This window comes from Nelumbo nucifera, chromosome 3, assembly GCF_055504915.1.
Source record: "Nelumbo nucifera cultivar China Antique chromosome 3, China Antique-T2T, whole genome shotgun sequence".
NCBI lineage: Eukaryota > Viridiplantae > Streptophyta > Magnoliopsida > Proteales > Nelumbonaceae > Nelumbo > Nelumbo nucifera.
The window spans coordinates 104,655,567-104,674,740 of record NC_142651.1 but is presented as its reverse complement, the minus strand read 5'-3'; the positions used below and the strand labels follow the sequence as shown (position 1 = coordinate 104,674,740).

The 19,174-nt window shown below is 38.5% G+C and overlaps 1 protein-coding gene across 4 annotated transcripts in view; it reads right to left on the bottom strand.

The window, feature by feature from the left end:
• Window positions 1–19,174, bottom strand: part of LOC104598883 (phospholipase D zeta 1) — a 47,304-nt gene that overhangs the window by 15,641 nt on the left and 12,489 nt on the right. For 3 of the 4 annotated variants that reach the window (XM_010261158.3, XM_088901022.1, XM_088901021.1), the window contains 8 exons: window positions 16,823–16,993; window positions 9,674–9,847; window positions 9,018–9,260; window positions 8,798–8,914; window positions 6,653–6,792; window positions 6,363–6,512; window positions 3,154–3,310; window positions 2,522–3,058 (listed from right to left, as the gene is read on the bottom strand). In XM_010261158.3, the coding sequence (XP_010259460.1) occupies window positions 2,522–3,058; window positions 3,154–3,310; window positions 6,363–6,512; window positions 6,653–6,792; window positions 8,798–8,914; window positions 9,018–9,260; window positions 9,674–9,847; window positions 16,823–16,993 (1,689 nt within the window). The remainder of the gene's footprint in view (window positions 1–2,521; window positions 3,059–3,153; window positions 3,311–6,362; window positions 6,513–6,652; window positions 6,793–8,797; window positions 8,915–9,017; window positions 9,261–9,673; window positions 9,848–16,822; window positions 16,994–19,174) is intronic. The other variant, XM_088901020.1, reaches the window with a different exon arrangement.

Sequence of the window (19,174 nt, the reverse complement as noted above, 5' to 3'; positions counted from 1 at the left end):
GAACCAAAGGGATGTTCCTGTGATGTTGTTGGACAAGTTTCTTGAGAGGTCACATTTGTTGAGCTAAATTTCTTTTGGTTTTGCTGAACTGGCTTCTTAGTCTAATAAAATGATGACTTTTTTCTTAACTCCTGAGCCCACTTAGGCTTCCCGTGAAGTCTCAACATGTGTCCCTAGTGTGCTTGGATCGCGAACAATGAGTGCACCAAAGTTTGTCTTTGTCATCCACCCTCTTCTGCAAGTCACCCTTCTTAAAAGAACATCCTCCATTTCCACTTGTACCTCCTCTGACTACCAATGCATCTAGCTCCCCCTCTGCATAATTCATCACATTTCTTCTACTCTCTTCAGACTTAACTAAGGCATAAACCTCTTGGACTGAAGGTAAGTCCTTACGTCCCATTATTTGTACCTTGATAGACTTATACATAGGATTTAGTCCCAAGAGAAATGCAAATACTCACTGCGAGGAGACAAGGAGCTTGTAGGCTTTTGCATCTTCATTACATTTCCAATTCGTACTTTGATAATGATCTAGCTCCTTCTAGATTGATGTCAAATCTGAGTAATACACTGAGAGACTTCTCTCCCCCTGCTTACAAGTGGATGATTCAGCTTGCAGTTGGTATATATTTGCATAGTGCCTCTGCTCCGAATAGGTAGATTTTTCTTGTTCCCATATTTCACAAGTTGTTTCAGCCCACATAAAAGTCTTCCTTACTTGTGGCAGCATAGAAACTAAGAGCCATGACATCACCTACTATTCTCTTGGATCCATTTGTCATGTTCAACACTTCTGGTCTTTGGTTCCTTCACTTTACCATTGATATAACCTACTTTCCCTCTAGCAGTAATGTAGAGTTTGATTCCCCTAAACCACTCAAAGTAATTAAGTCCATCGAAGGGGATTACAGCCATAGGGAAGTCAATATCTAGTCCCCCACTCATTCTGTTTTGGCTTGCGGTAACACCAGAAGTTGCAGAATTTTCAAATGACATGGTCCAGTTCACTGTTCAACCCAAGAGTCACTTCTGACACAAAACCAGTCCTAGAGAAGCACTAGAACTGCAGTCCCCAAACACACCTCACAGTCTAGGCACAAGACAGCACCATCTCCATCCAAAAAAGTAATTTTTTTTAATTGTTTTCAGGCTTATACAGGCTTAACAGCCACAGGCCACCGCACTTCCAGGGTACCTAAATCCTAATTACTACAGTCACCAAGAGAGACCATACCAGTTATGTTGAATCAAAAAAACAGGTCATATGTGACCTACAGGAGCATCAATCTCAGCTACAAGGATCATATGATCCACAAAAAATGATTAATACCATCACAGATCCTTCTCACAGCATCCACCCATCTTAGTTTTATAGATTTCCTTGGTACACAACCAAGAGAGAGAGAAAAACAAAAAACTTCTGATGTAACAGTCATAGAAAGGTTTTCTTGATCCCAATCTGTAGCAGACAACAAGGAGAGAAAATATGCTCGATCTGTTCTCAGGCCCAGTAATCTCACTCTGATACCATATTATCAGTAAAATAGGGCAGAAAATATGGAGGAAGAATAGAGGAGAGGGGTAAGAGAGCAAGGGAGAAGAGAAGAGAGATTAGAGAGCAACTACTACTCTGGCGGCACCAGTTCTCATTAATGTATATAGGGCGACAAAAATAAAAAGTAAAAAGACATTTGTTCCCTTGCGGCACATACTACATTAAACATTTACTATTCTAACATTCATTTTTCTTGAGTTTCATGCTATTATTTCAAAATTTTCATGGGTTTATGATGTAATAAGCTTTGTTATATTAAGAAAACTAGTTATTACCGTGGTTTAATTACCATAATAACCAACACTTAAAACTTATTTTTAATAAGTATTCATAGTAACACAAACAAAAGAAAAGCACCTCACAGAGAACTAAATAAATTAGAGATATGTAACATTTGAAAGTTAAAACTAGGAGCAGCAATTTGTTGCCAATATAAGGTACCATCACTACCATGGGTGTTGGGTTGGCCCTAGCTGGTCAGGCCATCAGGCCTGACATACAAGCCTGGGTCTGCAAGCCTGAAAGTAATTGCTAAATAGTAGATCCTGTCAAGAAAAGATGTCCTGAAGACTTGGTATAGCTTACATCTTTAAAAGGAAAATAGTTCATTGTAAACATTAACTTGATGCAACCAGCATAATACCAAGAACACTTAACAAATGCATAAATTTCTAGAAGTAATGAAGGAACAGGAATATATATATATATATATATCTTGGATGCACAGCCCATAGGGAATGATAGAAAGCCCTTATGACTTTATGGTTTTATTTGTTAGAGAATCCTCACTACATAATGCCCAAAAAAATGAAAAAAAGGGACAGTAACATAATCAAATATAAAAAGGAAAAATAAGTTATGAAACCATAATGACCTTGTAACCAAAAAAGAATATAAATGTTTTTTGATGGAATAAAAAAGAACATAAATGTTTTTCAATTTATTTCCAGATATGTAGCAAACCTGACAGCAGCATGGAATTCTTGGACCAACTTGTCTAGCTTCCTCAGCAGAAACAACCAGGTTGCCCCGCTCTTGTGTCTCCCACCACTCTTCATCTAAATTTTGCATATCAGGCTGAGCAACCACATCCAAAGACATTCTTGTCTGAAGATCCATGGAATCAAGGTCATCAACGAAGCCTTTCATCTGCATATCTGGAAATGAAGGTTCAACTTTAGTTTTTCGGAAAGAGAATGGAAGTCCTCGACTGACCCTGTTTGATTGACTTGGAAGATTGTGAGTCATGTCTAAGCCATTTGATTTTGGGATTCCATTGGCAGGATCTAGTTCATCAACCTCCAGAGGCAACAGTAATGGGATATCTTGAAGTGATGATCTGGAGGAAAAGGAGTCATGCCTCTTAATGCCTTTATGATTATCTTCAGCTTTCTTACTTTCTGTCTCAGTTTCTCTACCTCTTCCCATGTAATGTGGAATAACCATGTGCTGCTGAGGCATAAGCAGTGGAATTGTTTGTTCATTTGGAGCTTTGTTTCTCTGACATAATGCATAATTATGATTACAATCCCAAAGGAAACTAAGCTTTCAACAAGTAAACTCAAGTACTCAACTACAAGTAACAGGGAATCAACCTTTGCATAGTTCCAGCGCTGGACAAAGTGCCTTGCTATATCACGGCAAGGTGGTCCCCAAAGAGCACAATGGACATCATGCCATGGCATACGGGGATATTTCTGACGATCCAATTCATCTTTCAATGTATCTTCCCAAGAATTTGGCTCAGATTCCCTAACAGAACAAGATGAAAATTACAACCTCAAACAAATGCAGTTACCTAGTATGGATATAAAACTTTCATGGGTTAAACGAAGTGCCAACTCTTTTTCTGATGGTTTAGCTAAACAAGGGGTGAATAGGGATTCTCATTTTTGGGCTCAGTTGTAATTGTAATATGTATTTTTGGTACTTTTCTCTTTGGGTGAGATAAGAGAGCTTATCCCCCCTTTTCTGTCTATTGATCAAAAAAAAAAATCACCTAGGTTTTTTTTAACAACCGAACTGCCTGCATGACCTAGGCTTTCAGTGGCCGTAGGTAGTTCAACAGTTAGCAATAAGACCTCAAAGAGGAAACCAGCTCACAACCAGGGTAGAGGAACCACCAAAAGCCCACGAGAATTTATTATTCTTCTTAACGCACAATGCATAGTGCAGCTGAACTTTTTTTTGATTGGTATATAGCTGATCAGTATTGTCTCCCTCCTCCCCCTCCCCCCACACTCCTCTATGCTTGATTAATTCTGGCAATTTAAGACCTTAATTCCATGCACTTTCTTTTTTTTTTTAATGGTAATGAATAACTTTATTAAGAAACAAGAGATGACGAGGAAATACAAGTTACAATATCAAAGGGTGGGGCTAATAGACAAGCTTTGAGCATCAACACCAATACAAAAGCACACCTAAAAAAATGGAGTCACATTTCAAACCCATATCCCCAATAAACATCCATGTTACCCCACTTGGAAGCTCATCTGCAATTCCATGTGCTCTTCCTGTCTAGGGATGGAACTTGGGTTGGGTTGGGATGAGAATTTGTTAAATTTTCAATGGGCCCAAACCCTAACCTGAGCCTGATGTAGCTGAAATTCTTCAAATCAGGCAACCCAACTTGCAGCCCTCTTCCTGTCAACGGCTGGTGGGCTCTTTCTTATTCCCTTTCTGTTTCCTGATTGAAAGGTTAATGCTCTCTCTGCTCTTGTCTAATGGTTAATGACCACTCTAACATATAATATGTCAACAACTAAAGAATAATCCAATATCAATAATTATAAAAGAATGCATTCCATTTATGAAAACACAAGACTAGTGAGGAGAGCTACAATTAGCTAAACATCAAGTTATGGTAAAGAAAAAAGAATTAAAACATAAGTGTTAAATTTCCCTCTTAGATCCAGAAGAATAAAGACTTTGTTATGATATTGGGCCAGATGGGGCCATAGTTCCTTTATGTTCTTTTGGTTATTAGTTTTTGAGTTAATAGGCCTTTAATCTTGTGGGCCTGTTAGCCTTTTTCTTTAAGTTTAAAAGAAGCTGCCCTATAGAGGGTAATCTTATAAATTACCTCATTAGTTCCTAACTATGTTTAATAAAAGTAATAAGGGGTTGGAGAGAGTGGTACGGTTGACTCTTCTCCTTCTCCCTCTTCATTGATTAGAAAAAGGACATATTGCTGGTTGTTTTTCATCTCATAGGAAATAATACCATCTTTCACCAATCATAGTTGTCAAGGCGACGCCTAGGCGGGCACCTAAGCATCGCCTAGGCGACTAGGTGGTTTTTCATGGTCGCTCGCCCAAACGCCACAGGTTTTGCATATTAGGCACCCGCCCAGAGACTTAAGCAGTCACCTAGGCGCCTACATTCATCTAAAAAACTATTTTTTTTATTTATTGTTTTGATATTTTTTAAATTTATTGTTTTGATATTTTATTGGATGTTTTATTCTTTTAAAATAAATCTGGTTACATGATATCATTTTAGTATTAAGACCAAGTATACAGCCTTTTTTCCTTTATGTCATAAGGGTTTTTTTTTGTTCGATTGGAGAGGAGGAGAACCGAAGGCTTCAAGCCCCAGCCCAACTCCATCGCACCTCAGTGCCAGCAGCAAGTTCTTCTTCTTCTTCTTCTTCTTCTTCTTCTTCTTCTTCTTCTTCTTCTTCTTCTTCTTCTTCTTCTTCTTCTTATTATTATTATTATTATTATTATTATTATTATTATTATTATTATTATTATTATTATTATTATTATTATTATTATTATTATTATTATTATTTCTGTTTTTCCAGATTTCAGACATTTTTTCCTTTTTTTTTCAAAAAAACAGGGGCTCCGCCAGTCCTCCCTTTCTCCACTCATCTTCTTCTTCTTTCTCTTTCTCATCTCCGCCAGACCTTCTTCTTTCTCTTTTCCAGATTTAGTCGAATCAGTCCTGAGTTCTCTCTTCTCAGCTCAGACATTTTTTCATTTTTTTTCGAAAAAACAGGGACTCCGCCCCTATACTCCTCAGTCCTCCCTTTCTCCACTCATCATCATCATCATCTTTTTTTTGCTTTTTTTTTTGGAAAAGCAGGGCCTCCGCCCTATACTCCTCTCCTCCCTTCACTGATTCAGTCATTGTTCTCACTTCTCACTTCAGTTTTTAACAGCTGAACCTATCATTAATATATATGAATATGATTATATGGCTGAAATCTATAGATTTTATATTTATAGATTCCATCGCCTAGGCGCCTGGGCGCCCCATGGTCGCCTGCCTCGCCTAGTCGCCTTGACAACTATGTCACCAATTCAACATTTTGATTTCTCAAACATGTTTTACTTAAAGAAAGCCAAAAGGGCTATGCAATGGTGCAAAACGTAGCTGATCTGACAGCCTGCCTCATGTTTGCCACTAACTTACATCGCTCAGAAAAAAAAAGTTCATGGTGAAAGGCTTACACCATTCAACATGGTGAAGACAGGTACATATGACCAGTTCATACCCAGGGAGATTAGGCTGATTACAAGGAAGAAACAAATCAAAACTAGAAGGACCTCATCTTGCCTAATCATTGAATTTAATGTTTGGTCAAACAAATTTCTTTCTTTGATCATTCGATTACCTTGTCAAAATATTATTCTTGAGTACATAGCACATTGAAAAGATAAAATAAACGATTTAATGATAAAGTGAATGAGATGTAAAATGTAATTATAGAGTTAGAAGGTTCCCACTTCAAACCATCCTCTACTACATGTGCTAAATAAATTCTTTGTCAGGAGAAAAGGCAGAAACTTACCTTGGATTATAATAATCCTTTCCAGGCCATATTAAAGGTGGGTAATCACCCAGTTTGTGTTCATATGTGTCATAGCGGCCAAAGCATAAATCTAGTCCTCCTACGAAGCAAATCCGGTTATCAATGATAACAAGTTTTTCATGATGGGACCTATATATAACCAGTTATATTCATCAGTATCTGCAACATCCCAAATTAAAAGTGGTAACAATTAACCAGAAAAATGATGGAACTCCTAATTCCAGTACTGATGACAATTTTAAGTGAAGTTTACAGATAAAACTGCATACCAAAGATAAACACCACTTGAAAAATGATCCGGATAGCGTAGTACTCTCACATTCTCATGAATGTTAAGAAGCTTTCTCTTGCTATAAACACTATTAATTTTCAAAGCAAGAGAAACTTCTTTGTAGAGAAGGATATAAATCTGCAAAAATTAAATTAAAATCAATTTACATCCAAATTCATTCCACAAATAAATTTCATGAATAAAATATGAACACCCTAACAATGACACTTTGGAGTCATTAAAATTCTAAAAACATGGAATGTCCAAAGTTATTTATTCATGTAGTCATTGCGAAACTTTATAAAATGTTAATATCCTTGAAACATGTTTTCTAGAAGAACAAGAAGGGTAATATGACATGGACACACATAAATGAGAGAGAGAGAGAGACAGAGAGCTGTAGAACTGAGTAAATGGTATTTCATAATCAAGACTTTTTTGAAAGGTATTTCATAATCAAGATGATGGTGGTGAATTAATAGATTCTGTGGAGCTGGTTTCTTTAAAAGACTATTAGTGTGCGTATCAGGAAAGACTGAAATACAGGGCAAATTATGATGGTCAATTGAGGTTTACGGCAAGGAAAAGTTAGGGATGATTGGGGAAACAGGATATAAGGTGAGAGGCCAAGGTTTAAGGGCTTAATACAGATTTGCAACAGGAAGAATAAAATGCTGTATTTCAACCGTGTAATGGAAATTAGGAAGAGAAATATATACTGACCTGAAGAGAGAGTAAGAGAAAGCAAAAATAGAAGAATGCAGAGCTCTATGTAGGACTGTCAATGGACTCAATATTTGTCCAACCTGACCTGGTCCAATATGAGTCCATTACAGATGGACCAGGTCCAAGCCAATCCAATGAATACTTTGGACCATTCTTGACTGGTCCAATTCAATGTCTGGACCATCCAATCTGTTCAAATTGGTTTTAATTTAGATTGGGTCCAGCACAAACCTGGTCCATTGACACCTGTACTCTAATCTTTTGTCAATGGACCAGATATTGTTCAATCCAACCCAATCCAAATATCCAATATAAATCCATTACAGATGGACCAGGTCCAATCCAATCTATTAATACAGTGGGCCAATAAGTATGGACTGGTCTAATTCAATGTCCTATTGCTCTGTCCAACCCATTCAAATTGATTTTGATTTGGAGAGGGTCCAACCCAAACCCAGTCCATTGACACCTACTATGGCAGCAAAGTAGAGAAACAGTAGATTAAGGCAAACGTGATTTGACAGAGTTATGTGTAAGACATGGGCAGGATAATATACAAGCTCTATGGGAGAAACTCCTTCATGAAAGAAGTACTATATGCTACTCAGCTTCTGAGTTTGTTATAATTTATAAAACCTTCTGTTGTCATTCTGGAGTCCCTTTCTTAGAGAGAATTTTGTAGTAAGAGAAAAACTATGAGGTTTTTAGAATATGTAAGTTGAGTCAAATACTAAAATCTAGTTATTTCTGGTTTCTAAGAAAGAAAAATTATTAGACAAAACAACTATAGACTGATTATCCAGCACCTAATATAGTTAAGAACTCATGTATAGACTGATTATCCCCCCGAAACTCATTCTCAGACACCATTTGCACATCTTGTTATGAGCTGTGCTCTTTTGAAATCCATCCATTATATTTCAAATGCATCAACTCTTTTGATGAGTTCTGGTCTTTGTTTTTTTTTTTTTTTTTTTTTTTTGTCTCTTCAAGCTTTTAAGTGCAGTCAAGGAAATAGAAGCACAAATCTACTTATAACTGTCTTCATCAACCTTTTTTCGTCAGCTATCCCTAAAAAATCCAGCCTTCATTTGTAGGATTTCTAGATCACTTTAGCATTACAACAAAAACCTTGTTACCATCTTTTTCAAAACAAAAAAAAAAAAAAACAACAGAAACCTTGTTAGTGCAAATGCAACATGATTTATTAACATAACAGGCTAAACCAAAAATAATAGCACATGTATCTTGGGGTGCTTTACACTTGTTGTAAATACATTATTTTTACATTCACGAGTAATAAAGGTCAACCGTTACTGATCAAAAAACAAAAAAAAACAACAATATAGATACAGGTTTATTAACACACTATAAAAAAGAAAAGAAAAAGAAATTGTATCAAAAGGGAAATAGGCACCTGGACCCCTTGCTTTGCTTTTGCTTCTAATAGAGCATCAAGTCTAGATGACCCATGAGCATGGAAAGGACGTCGTAGATACAGTTCTGGGCACAGCCACCAGTCAGTAATGAATATCTGCATAAAACTTACAAAAATTTCAGCATTCATTAAATTAAATGACAAGAAGATCAATGTGGTGGAAATGCTTCAACTATACTATAGCAGTACAAAAACAAACCTCTGATTTTGCTTCCTCAATTGATGAAGCAATAGCTCCAAATGCAGCTTGGCCATCTATAAACCATTGAGCCTGACTACCATCTTCAGTCAAACCCCTTGGAGGAGCAAAAGAACCAAACCGATGAGGATAGCACCAGCCCTCAGGAGGCCTTAATCCAGCATCATTAATTGCTGCAACCCAGTCTCTAACTTTAGCATTACTCCTAGTTCTTAATTTTATGCTCCTGTTTCCACATGACACCTGAAATTTTCAAATATTGATTAGACAACTTCTTACAAGCATGACTGTCATCATACAAAGAACATTGCAGCTATTAAATTGCTTACTTGAAAGAGAGAAAAAGAGAGGTATAAGATAATGTATTGTGTTGCATTAAACAGAAAGAAATCATGTACAACTGGGGGCTGTAAATTTGGAATATACAAAAACTACCAAGAATACAATAGAAGACCAATCCTTGACTGTTTACAAAAAGACATCCATACACAAAATAGAGTTATAGCCCATCCTTAAGTTGGTCCCAGCTATCTGGGGTATTGGGAGGAGTGAACTGGATACAGACCTAACATTTGACATTTTTTGCACAAAGTGGCTACGCTCAGAACCAGCACCTTCTGCTTTCACAGTATTAGAAGTAGGAATTAGCAGCTTACCTTAAATGCATAACGTAAAGGATTACGTTCCTTCAACTCTTTTGCTAAAGATACCCGGCCTTCTCCATTACCATCTGATGCTGGCAGTACATCAAATACAATAATGTCTAAAGGTTTGGTATCAAAAGGGTCTTCCAGCAAAGCCAAGAACCCAGGTTTCAGTACAGCCCACACCTAGATAAAACCAAATACCATGTAAAAATTGAGGTTATAATGAATATATTATATATAAAGATTTAAGCTATGTTATTCTAGCAAGAATTCATATTACGGATGTTTGCACAGTATGCAGCAATAGATTTAATGCTGAAGAATAACTAACATTTTCCAACAAAGAACAATTAACTGTCAAAAAACATGTTTATGGCATGCTTCCTGGAAAGGGCAAAGATTGTAGCAAACCTGGATAGTAAAGCATAAAGAGTTTGCACTTTTAACAAATTAACTAGAAAGAAAATTTATAATAGCAATAAAAGGATGTTAAGAAACTATACAAGTTTCCTAGCTCCCTGAGGTGATTTATTCATTTACAATATTTTCTACCTTCACTAGAAAAAACTCCAATGAGAATTTTTTTATTGAAACTGAAACAAGAAAGAACAATAAGGGAAAGAGAAGATTTTATCAGGGAAAATACATGGTAGACATGTAAGAGGTAGATGAAGTAACACAGAGCAGATCATCTATAAGAGGAGTGTTAGAGTACACAAAACAGGGGTATTTTGGTCATTTGGGTATATCTATTTGAGAGTGAAAGGTCTGTTTTATTTAAGTTTAAGTTATGTATCCCATCACTTATGAGTGACGATATGGTCTTTCTTGTAACTATGTTATTGGAGATAAATACAAGTGGGTCGACTAGAGAGAGGACTGATTTTCCTCTACTGTAACCTAGGACTAAATAAGTTTTTCACTTGGTATCAGAGCGCATGTAACAAGTTCAGATCTGTTCGTCTTGCTCTTTTATTCTGGTTTACCCAGTTTTTTTATCGCCCTCCTCTCTAGGGTTTTGCAGATTTCTCAAGAACCACTGGGAGATTAAGGGAAAGGTTGAAAAGGAGTGGTCGTTTTTCTCTGTAGGACCTTCATGCCTCCGGTTTGTGGTGTAGTGGCTGTTTGTGGTGATTGGTAGGAAGCTCTCTATTCGATGGTATGAAGAGAGCAGGTTCGGGTGAACAGTGTTCAGCTGAGTACAAGTTGGTTCTGCAGAGTGCAGTGTAAGTGTTTGGTTTAATGGCCAAGTGATTTCAGCCCTTGTATTTGGTGTGTGAATGGTTCTGCAGTGTGCAGTATAGGTGTTTAATTTAATGACTGAGTGATTTCAGCTCTTGTATTTGGTTCTGCAGAGTGCAATGTAAGTGTTTGATTTAATGACTGAGGGATTTCAGCTTTTGTATTTGATGTGTAATGTGTATTTGAAGAAGTTGGTGGTGCTGAAAGTGAGATAAGTTTTGTGGAAGTGCATGAGGTTGTGCTGAATATTCGAAGGTGAATACTCTACACATAGCAGTGATTTCTTTGTGAGGTAAGGTGAATTAGTTAAGATGGCATCGATTGGAGATGGGAATGATAATAAAACAGGATGTTCAGATTCAGCAACAACAGCATGAGCAACTTGATGTGACAAGGTTTCTGGTGGGTTTGAAGGCTGAATATGAGCCTGTCCGAGCACAAATACTGGGGGGATCTGCTCTTCCCTCACTTGAAGAAGTTTTTGCCCGTCTTAGGAGGACATCTATTGAGTCTATAGAGCATTCTTCTCTCTCAGACAGATCTGGTTTTGTGGTGACTAGAGGGGAGGCCGTGGAAATAGAGGTGGTGGTGGTGGTCATGAACTTCCAGGTAACCGTGGTGGTCCCATGTTTAACCGTGCTGGTGGCCGGAGTGGAGGTCGGGACTCAGGGGGAGGTCGTGGTAAAGGAAGAAGTAATGCCCTAGGAAGTGTATATACTATGGATTAGAGGGGCACACGGTTAATTTCTGCTATGATTTACATGGTCCACCCAACACTTGGGCTAACCATGATGTGACTAAGGGTAGTGGTACAGCTACTGAAAGTCAGCAAACTGACCCGATCCCCTCCACATCTACTGGTGTTTCTGGGAAAGAGATGGTGAGTGTACCCCATGCAGTATATGAGCAGTTCCTTCAGCCATTTTCTCAACAGAACACAACTACCCTTGCCCATTCAGGTATGGCTTGCTTGGTTTCCAAGCCTCCACACTGGATCATTAACTCCGGAGCCTCAGACCATATGTCTGGGACTCCTAATGTATTTTCTTCTCTTTCTCGGTCCTCCACATCTCAAACAATTACTCTTGCTAATGGTTCTACATCTCCCATCTGTGGTGTTGGTGATGTTGATCTCTCCTCCTTGTCTTTATCATCTGTTTTATATGTCCCCAAGTTCCCCTTTAACCTTATGTCTATTAGTAGATTAACCAAGTCACTTAATTGTTTCATAACCTTTTATCCCTCTTCTTGTGTGTTTCAGGATCTCAAGACGGGGATGAAGATTGGTGGAGGGCATGAGGCATGTGGATTGTATTACCTTGATGGTGGTGGCCCTCCAGTAGCTTTTCAATCGTCTCTTACTCCTCTTCAATGGCACTGCAGACTTGGTCATCTTTCTCTCAAGACTCTGAAGTTGTCGGTTCCTTCCTTGAGTCATCTTTCATCTTTGGATTGTGAGTCATGTCAGCTTGGGAAACATCATAGAGTCTCTTTTAGTCCAAGAGTTGATAGTCGTGTCTTGAGTCCTTTTTCTTTAGTTCATTCTGATGTCTGAGGTCCGATCAAAGTGATGTCATACAATGGCTATAAGTATTTTGTAATTTTTGTTGATGACTTTTCAAGGATGACATGGATTTATCTTATGAAAGATCGCAGTGAAATGTTCTCTATTTTTCAAAAATTTTATGCTGAAATACGTACCCAATTTGGTGTTCATATTAAAATTCTTCGCTCAGATAATGCCAAAGAGTACACCTCAATACCATTTCAGCAATACTGAGCACCATGGGATAATTCATCAAACTTCTTGTGCCTACACCCCACAACAGAACGGTGTAGCTGAATGGAAAAATCGACATCTCCTTGAAACTGTTCGGTCTTTGATGCTTAATATGAATGTCCTAAAGCATTTTTGGAGTGATGTTGTCCTCACGTCCTGTTTTCTCATCAATCGGATGCCCATGTCCATCCTTGAAAGTCAATCCCCCTTCTCGGTGTTGTTTCCCACCTTGTCTTCGTTTCCTCTCACCCCAAGAGTCTTTGGATGTGTTTGTTTTGTTCAAAACTTGGGGCCAGGTTTAGACAAGTTAGATGCACGAGCTACTAAGTGTATCTTCCTTGGCTACTCAAGGACTCAAAAGGGGTATAAGTGCTATAACCCTAACTTCCATAAGTCATTTGTGTGCTCCGATGTCACCTTCTTTGAATCGGTTCCTTTTTTCTCGGATATTCTGGTTTCATCTCCTTCCCCCATAGTTCCTATATCCTGTCCCTGTTGCAGATCCCCTTCCCGTGGTTCCCATTCCAGTTGCAGATTCACCTCCCATGCCAATTACTACTGAGAGGCCACCAATCAGGCAAGTGTATACTCATAGAAGAGCACCGACCCCTTGTTATGGTCCTGCGCGTAGGATCTCGTCACGGGTCGGTCCACGATGAGAAAGCCCTGCTTCCCTTGCGCCTTCCTTTGCGTGCAAACCCTATTACGGAAACTGAATGGGTGATTTGTCCAAGAGACCACCCGAACTCTCCTAATGGGTGATTTGTCCAAGAGACCACCCGAACTCTCCTCACTCTTTTCTTGACTAGAAAACTGAATGCTTTATTTCAATTCGTGGCTCCTTAAATAGGAGATTACAGAAGGAAATTCCTAATTAAACTCAAACTCCAACTTGAACTCAAACTACTAATTACCTACTCCTAATGGTAACACAACTCTTACTTAAGAAGATAAAATAAGGGATAAGGATAAGGGATGAGGTAGGCTGGCGGCGAGTTCTCTTGATGTGTCCAGATAAGGGTGGGCCCACCCCTATGAGCTGTCGTGTGGGCCCCGCTCTGCTGCTGTTGCCGGGTGCGTGCGCGCGGCTCATGGTGTCGCCGCCGCGCGGTGCCGCTGCGCGTTGCCGGGCGGTGCATGCTGCTCTGCGCGCTGCCGGGCGGTGTGTGCTGCTGGGCGGCCCGCTGTGCGTGCTACTGCCTATGACTGCGTCACAGTGTGCTGGCAGGTGGTGTGTCCATAACACCCCTCCAATTCAGCCCTCGTCGACAGATCCTATCATTGCTTCTTCTCCCTTGGACCTTGATTTTTCTATTGCCCTGCGGAAAGGTAAACGCACTTGTACTTCTCATCCTATCTCACACTATGTTTCAGCTGCTCACCTTTCTGCTTCTCATCGCAACTTTATATCATTGCTATCATTTGTTTCCATTCCCAAAACTGTCCAGGAAGCCCTTACCTCCCCAGGGTGGTGGCAAGCCATGGAAGAGGAACTCTTTGCTCTACAACACAATCACACATGGGAACTCACTGCTCTTCCTCCTGGTAAGCATGTTGTTGGCCAGGTTAGTGGCCAAGGGTTATTCTCAGTTGTATGGTGTGGACTATATGGAGACATTTTCTCCTGTGGCTAAAATTGGTTTAGTTCGGGTGTTGATTTGATTAGCTGCTATGTATGATTGGCCTCTTGTGCAACTTGACATAAAAAATGCTTTCCTACATGGTGATCTCATTGAGGAAGTGTATATGGAGCAACCACTAGGGTTTGTTGCTCAGGGGGAGGATGGTAAGGTTTGTAGACTCAAAAAGGCAATTTATGGACTGAAACAATCTTCACGCACATGGTTTGGCAGGTTCAGTGAAGTAGTGAAAGACTTTGGGATGAAACAGTGCCAGGTAGACCATTCTGTGTTCAGCCATGACTCAAAAGATGGGAAAATCTTGCTAGTGGTGTATGTGGATGATATTGTCATAATTGGGAGTGACAGTAATGGGATTGACAAGTTGAAGAAATTCCTACAGGACCACTTCAATATGAAAGATTTGGGTAAGTTGAAGTACTTCCCGGGAATAGAAGTTGCAAGGTCAAGGCATGGAATTAACTTATGTCAAAGAAAATATGTTCTTGACCTACTTGAAGAAACAAGACTGTTAGGTGCTAAACCAGCAGAGACACCTATGGAACTTAATGTCAAGTTGAGTGTTGATGCAAGTGAAGAGTTTGATGATCCTGGAAGATCTAGGAGGTTGGTGGGAAAGTTGAATTATCTGACTATTACCTTACCAGATATATCATTTGTTGTGAGTATGGTGAGTCTGTTTATGCAACATCCTCGGATTCCTCATTGGGAAGCAGTTCTAAGGATTGTTAGGTACCTGAAGGGTACTCCAGGTCATGGTTATACCAAAGTGGAGGGACTCTTGAAATAGTAGGGTATACAGATGCTGATTAGGCTGGTTCTATATCAGACAGGAGATCAACTACAGGGTATTGTACCTTCCTTGGTGGCAATCTTGTAACTTGGAAGAGCAAGAAACAAACAGTAGTGGCAAGTAGTAGTGCAGAAGCTTAGTACAAAGCTATGGCTCATACCACATGTGAACTAGTATGGTTGAAGAACTTGCTACAAGAGATGGGGTTCTCGGTTAACAAACCCATGAGATTATATTGTGATAACCAAGCTGATGTTCACATCTCTTCCAACCCAGTCTTCCATGAGAGAATCAAGCATATTGAGGTCGATTGTCACTTTGTGAGAGAGAAAATGATAAGTGGAGTGATAATCACATCTCATGTGAGCTCAGGAAATCAGTGGGCAGGTCTCTTTACAAAGGGATTGTCTCGGGGTAGAGTAGATTATATTTGTGACAAGCTGGGGCTATATGACATATACTCTCCAACTTGAGGGGGAGTGTTAGAGTACACAAAACAGGGGTATTTTGGTCATTTGGGTTTATCTATTTGAGAGTGAAAGGTCTGTTTTATTTAAGTTTTAAGTATGTGTCCCATCACTTATGAGGGACAATATGGTCTTTCTTGTAAAGATAAATACAAGTGGGTCGCTAGAGAGAGGACTGATTTTCCTCTACTGGTCGAACCCTTCTTCTTCTCCTCTTCTTCTCCTCTTCTTCTTCTTCTTCTTCTCCTCTTCTTCTCCTCTTCTTCTTCTTCTTCTTCTCCTTCTCTACTGTAACCTAGGACTAAATAAGGTTTTCACAAGGAGAAAAGGACAGAACAATATGGAAGTATCACAAACTTTGTAAGTTAAAAATATGTAACAAGTGAAATTCTTATGTTCATCCAATCCATGTAAATTCTAGGTACTATCACTTCCAGTTTATTGGATATAAAAATGTATTCAACAGAGAAGTCAAGTGAATAATCTAATGGGCCCTAGAGGAGAGAGTCAGAAAACAAACAGGGAAAAAAACTAGTTTCATGAAGGGCGTATCTTTTAAGACATTTTCAGAGTATAATATGATCATTCAAAATAATCCAATACATCATACAGTAATGATCATTAATCAAGTAAGCTTTTGGCATAAAAGGCTTCACAGGTGGTAGCTATAAAATGGTCAATCCCATCAAAGTATCTGCAACTGCTATCAATGTACTCAGAGATAAGGATGATATACAACATTCATGCCTACTCAATACCTAATGTAACTTAAAAATAAAAAGGAAGCAAGTTGAAAATAAAATCAACTATATTTTAACCAGCATCATATTCCATTTGTCATCATAACATCCAATGGAACGTTCGAGATATAATCAAATAAAGAAAAACTCCACAACAGGGCTTTATTAAGGAGGGCCAATATCTGTTGACAGCTAACAAAAACATGAATTCATTGAAGTTGTTGCAATGTGTGTGAATAATAATTAAATTGGTCAAAAAATAGATAATAATGTTAAAAATAATAATAATAACAACAACAACAACAATAAGAAAAAGAAGAATGGCCAACTGATACCTATGACTGCATTTACATGGGAATATAAACCTGGGATAAGATCGTTTACCATTGATCATTTTTTATCAGTGACGCATCAAAAAAGATATTATAAACAGACATTCACAGTCAATGATCAGATATGCAAAACACAGACAAAACAAGAAATATAGGTAAAATACCTTTTGCCAATTGTCATTACAACAATTAAACCAATGGCAGGCACAACATTTTGTATCATCATCATCCTTTGGAATCTTCGGCAGATGTTTTACCATTACATAATCTTCTTTTAGCTTGGGTCCATATTCTGGTGAAAATGATAACTTAGAAACCTCCAAAAACTTGCAAACCTACAATGACGAATCCTCTTTGTGATTAAAAGGCATAGCAAGTGGAATAGTAACAAAAAACTATATGTGCATGCAAGTTAGAGAAGGTAATCACCACCTGGAAATTTTGAGACACAGACATTTATCAACTAGGATAGCACTAAGATCAAATCATCAGCAAAGATGATTAACATGAAAGCACTGAAAATAGTAGAAAACATATGAGACTGAAATATTGACCATCCTTTGTTTCTAGAAACTATGTGCAGAAACGAGGTCCTACGGTTGCTATAGGAGTTCCTTACCAAAAAAAGGTTTCTAGAGGTGTTGAGAAAACAGTTAAATTCAAACCATTTTTTTATCAGTAACAAGCAGTCCAAACTTCAAATTAATTGTGTTTCATATATAAAAGTGCTAAAAATACTGACAAACCACCTACATATTGTTGTTTGCCAACGACCTCTCATTGTGGAGAATATGCAATTGGAAGGAATTTTTAACTGCTTGTAAATTGAAAATGTAAAAATGGACTTTTCACCAATGAAAAAAAAGAGTTGAAAATTTTGGTCCTATTCTACTAAGTGAAGAAAAATTTTGTTGTAGTTAGGTATTCAGAGGCATGCAATAGTATTTTTATTCATATCTATTTTCCATAATTCATGCAACATATTAAGCACCGCAACCTCATGAGTTAACCAATTAATGATATTGTACAGGATAATAGAAAGGGCACTGAAAACATTTGCAGTTAGGATATGTAATCATTCATGTAGAGAGAGAGAGACAAGAGAGAGAGAGAGAAGAAGAGGAAGATATGATTGAGAGAAAAAGAAAACCTTCTTCTGGCTGCAGCCAGTTCATTATTTATATTAACTTAATATAAAAAGAATGGAAATTACAAGTATGCCCCTGGCGGCACTCCCTAGAAACAAACTAATAAGAAAGAAAGAAAATAACTAACTGACAGCATCTTAAGAGGACAACCCACTAACAGCAACTATAAAATAACAATTAAATAATCCTCACAACACTCCCCCTCAAGTTGGGTTGAATATGTCTATCATGCCCAGCTTGTCACATAACTCATTGTGTCGCGAGTATGGAAGCCCTTTTGTGAGGACATCAGCGAGTTGTTCATTGGAGTTGACATAAGGGATGCAGATTTCCCTTTTTTCCAATTTTTCCCTTATGAAGTGTTTGTCCACCTCAATGTACTTGGTCCTCTCATGTAGGACAGGGTTGCTGGTGATGTTTATGGCTGCCTTGTTGTCACAGTAAAGAGACATAGGATTATGAACAACAACTCCAAGCTCCCCTAGAAGATTCTTTAGCCAAAGGACTTCAGCCACCCCATGTGCCATAGCTCTATATTCAGCTTCAGCACTTGACCTTGCTACCACACTTTGTTTCTTGCTTTTCCAGGTCACTAGGTTTCCTCCCACAAATGTGCAATACCCACTCGTGGACTTTCTGTCATCCACAGCACCTGCCCAATCAACATCTGTAAAGACTTCCACCTTTAGGTGATTATGTTTACTGAATAGTAGACCTGTTCTGGGATACTTTTTCAAGTATCTAAGAACTCTCTCTGCTGCCTCCATGTGTGGTTTCTTAGGAGATTGCATGAATTGGCTTAGAACCCCAATTGAATAGGCAATGTCTGGACGGGTCATGGACAAATAAATCAGCTTTCCCACTAACCTTTGGAATTGTTTCACATCTTTCAAAGGTTCACTATCACAGTCACCCAACTTGTGGTCAACATCCATGGGAGTATCTGCTGGCCTTGCACCTAATTTGCCTGTTTCCTGTAATAGATCAAGGGTGTATTTCCTTTGAGAAATGAAGATACCCTTTTCTGAGCGGGTGACTTTAATTCCAAGGAAATACTTCAGGGGACCTAAATCTTTCACTTCAAATTTTGATGCAAGGAATTGTTTCAATTTTTGTATTTCTGAACTCCAACTTCCTGTAATGATGATATCATCCACATACACTATCAATACAGCAACCTATTCCTAACATCTCTTCACAAAGAGTGTATGATCAGACTGACATTGTTTGAAGCCCATCTGTTGAACTGCCATGTGAAACTTACTGAACCAAGCTCTGGGAGATTGTTTTAAACCATAAAGAGACTTTCTCAACTTGCACACCTTATTTTCACTTCCCTTGGCATAGAATTCAGGGGATTGAACCATA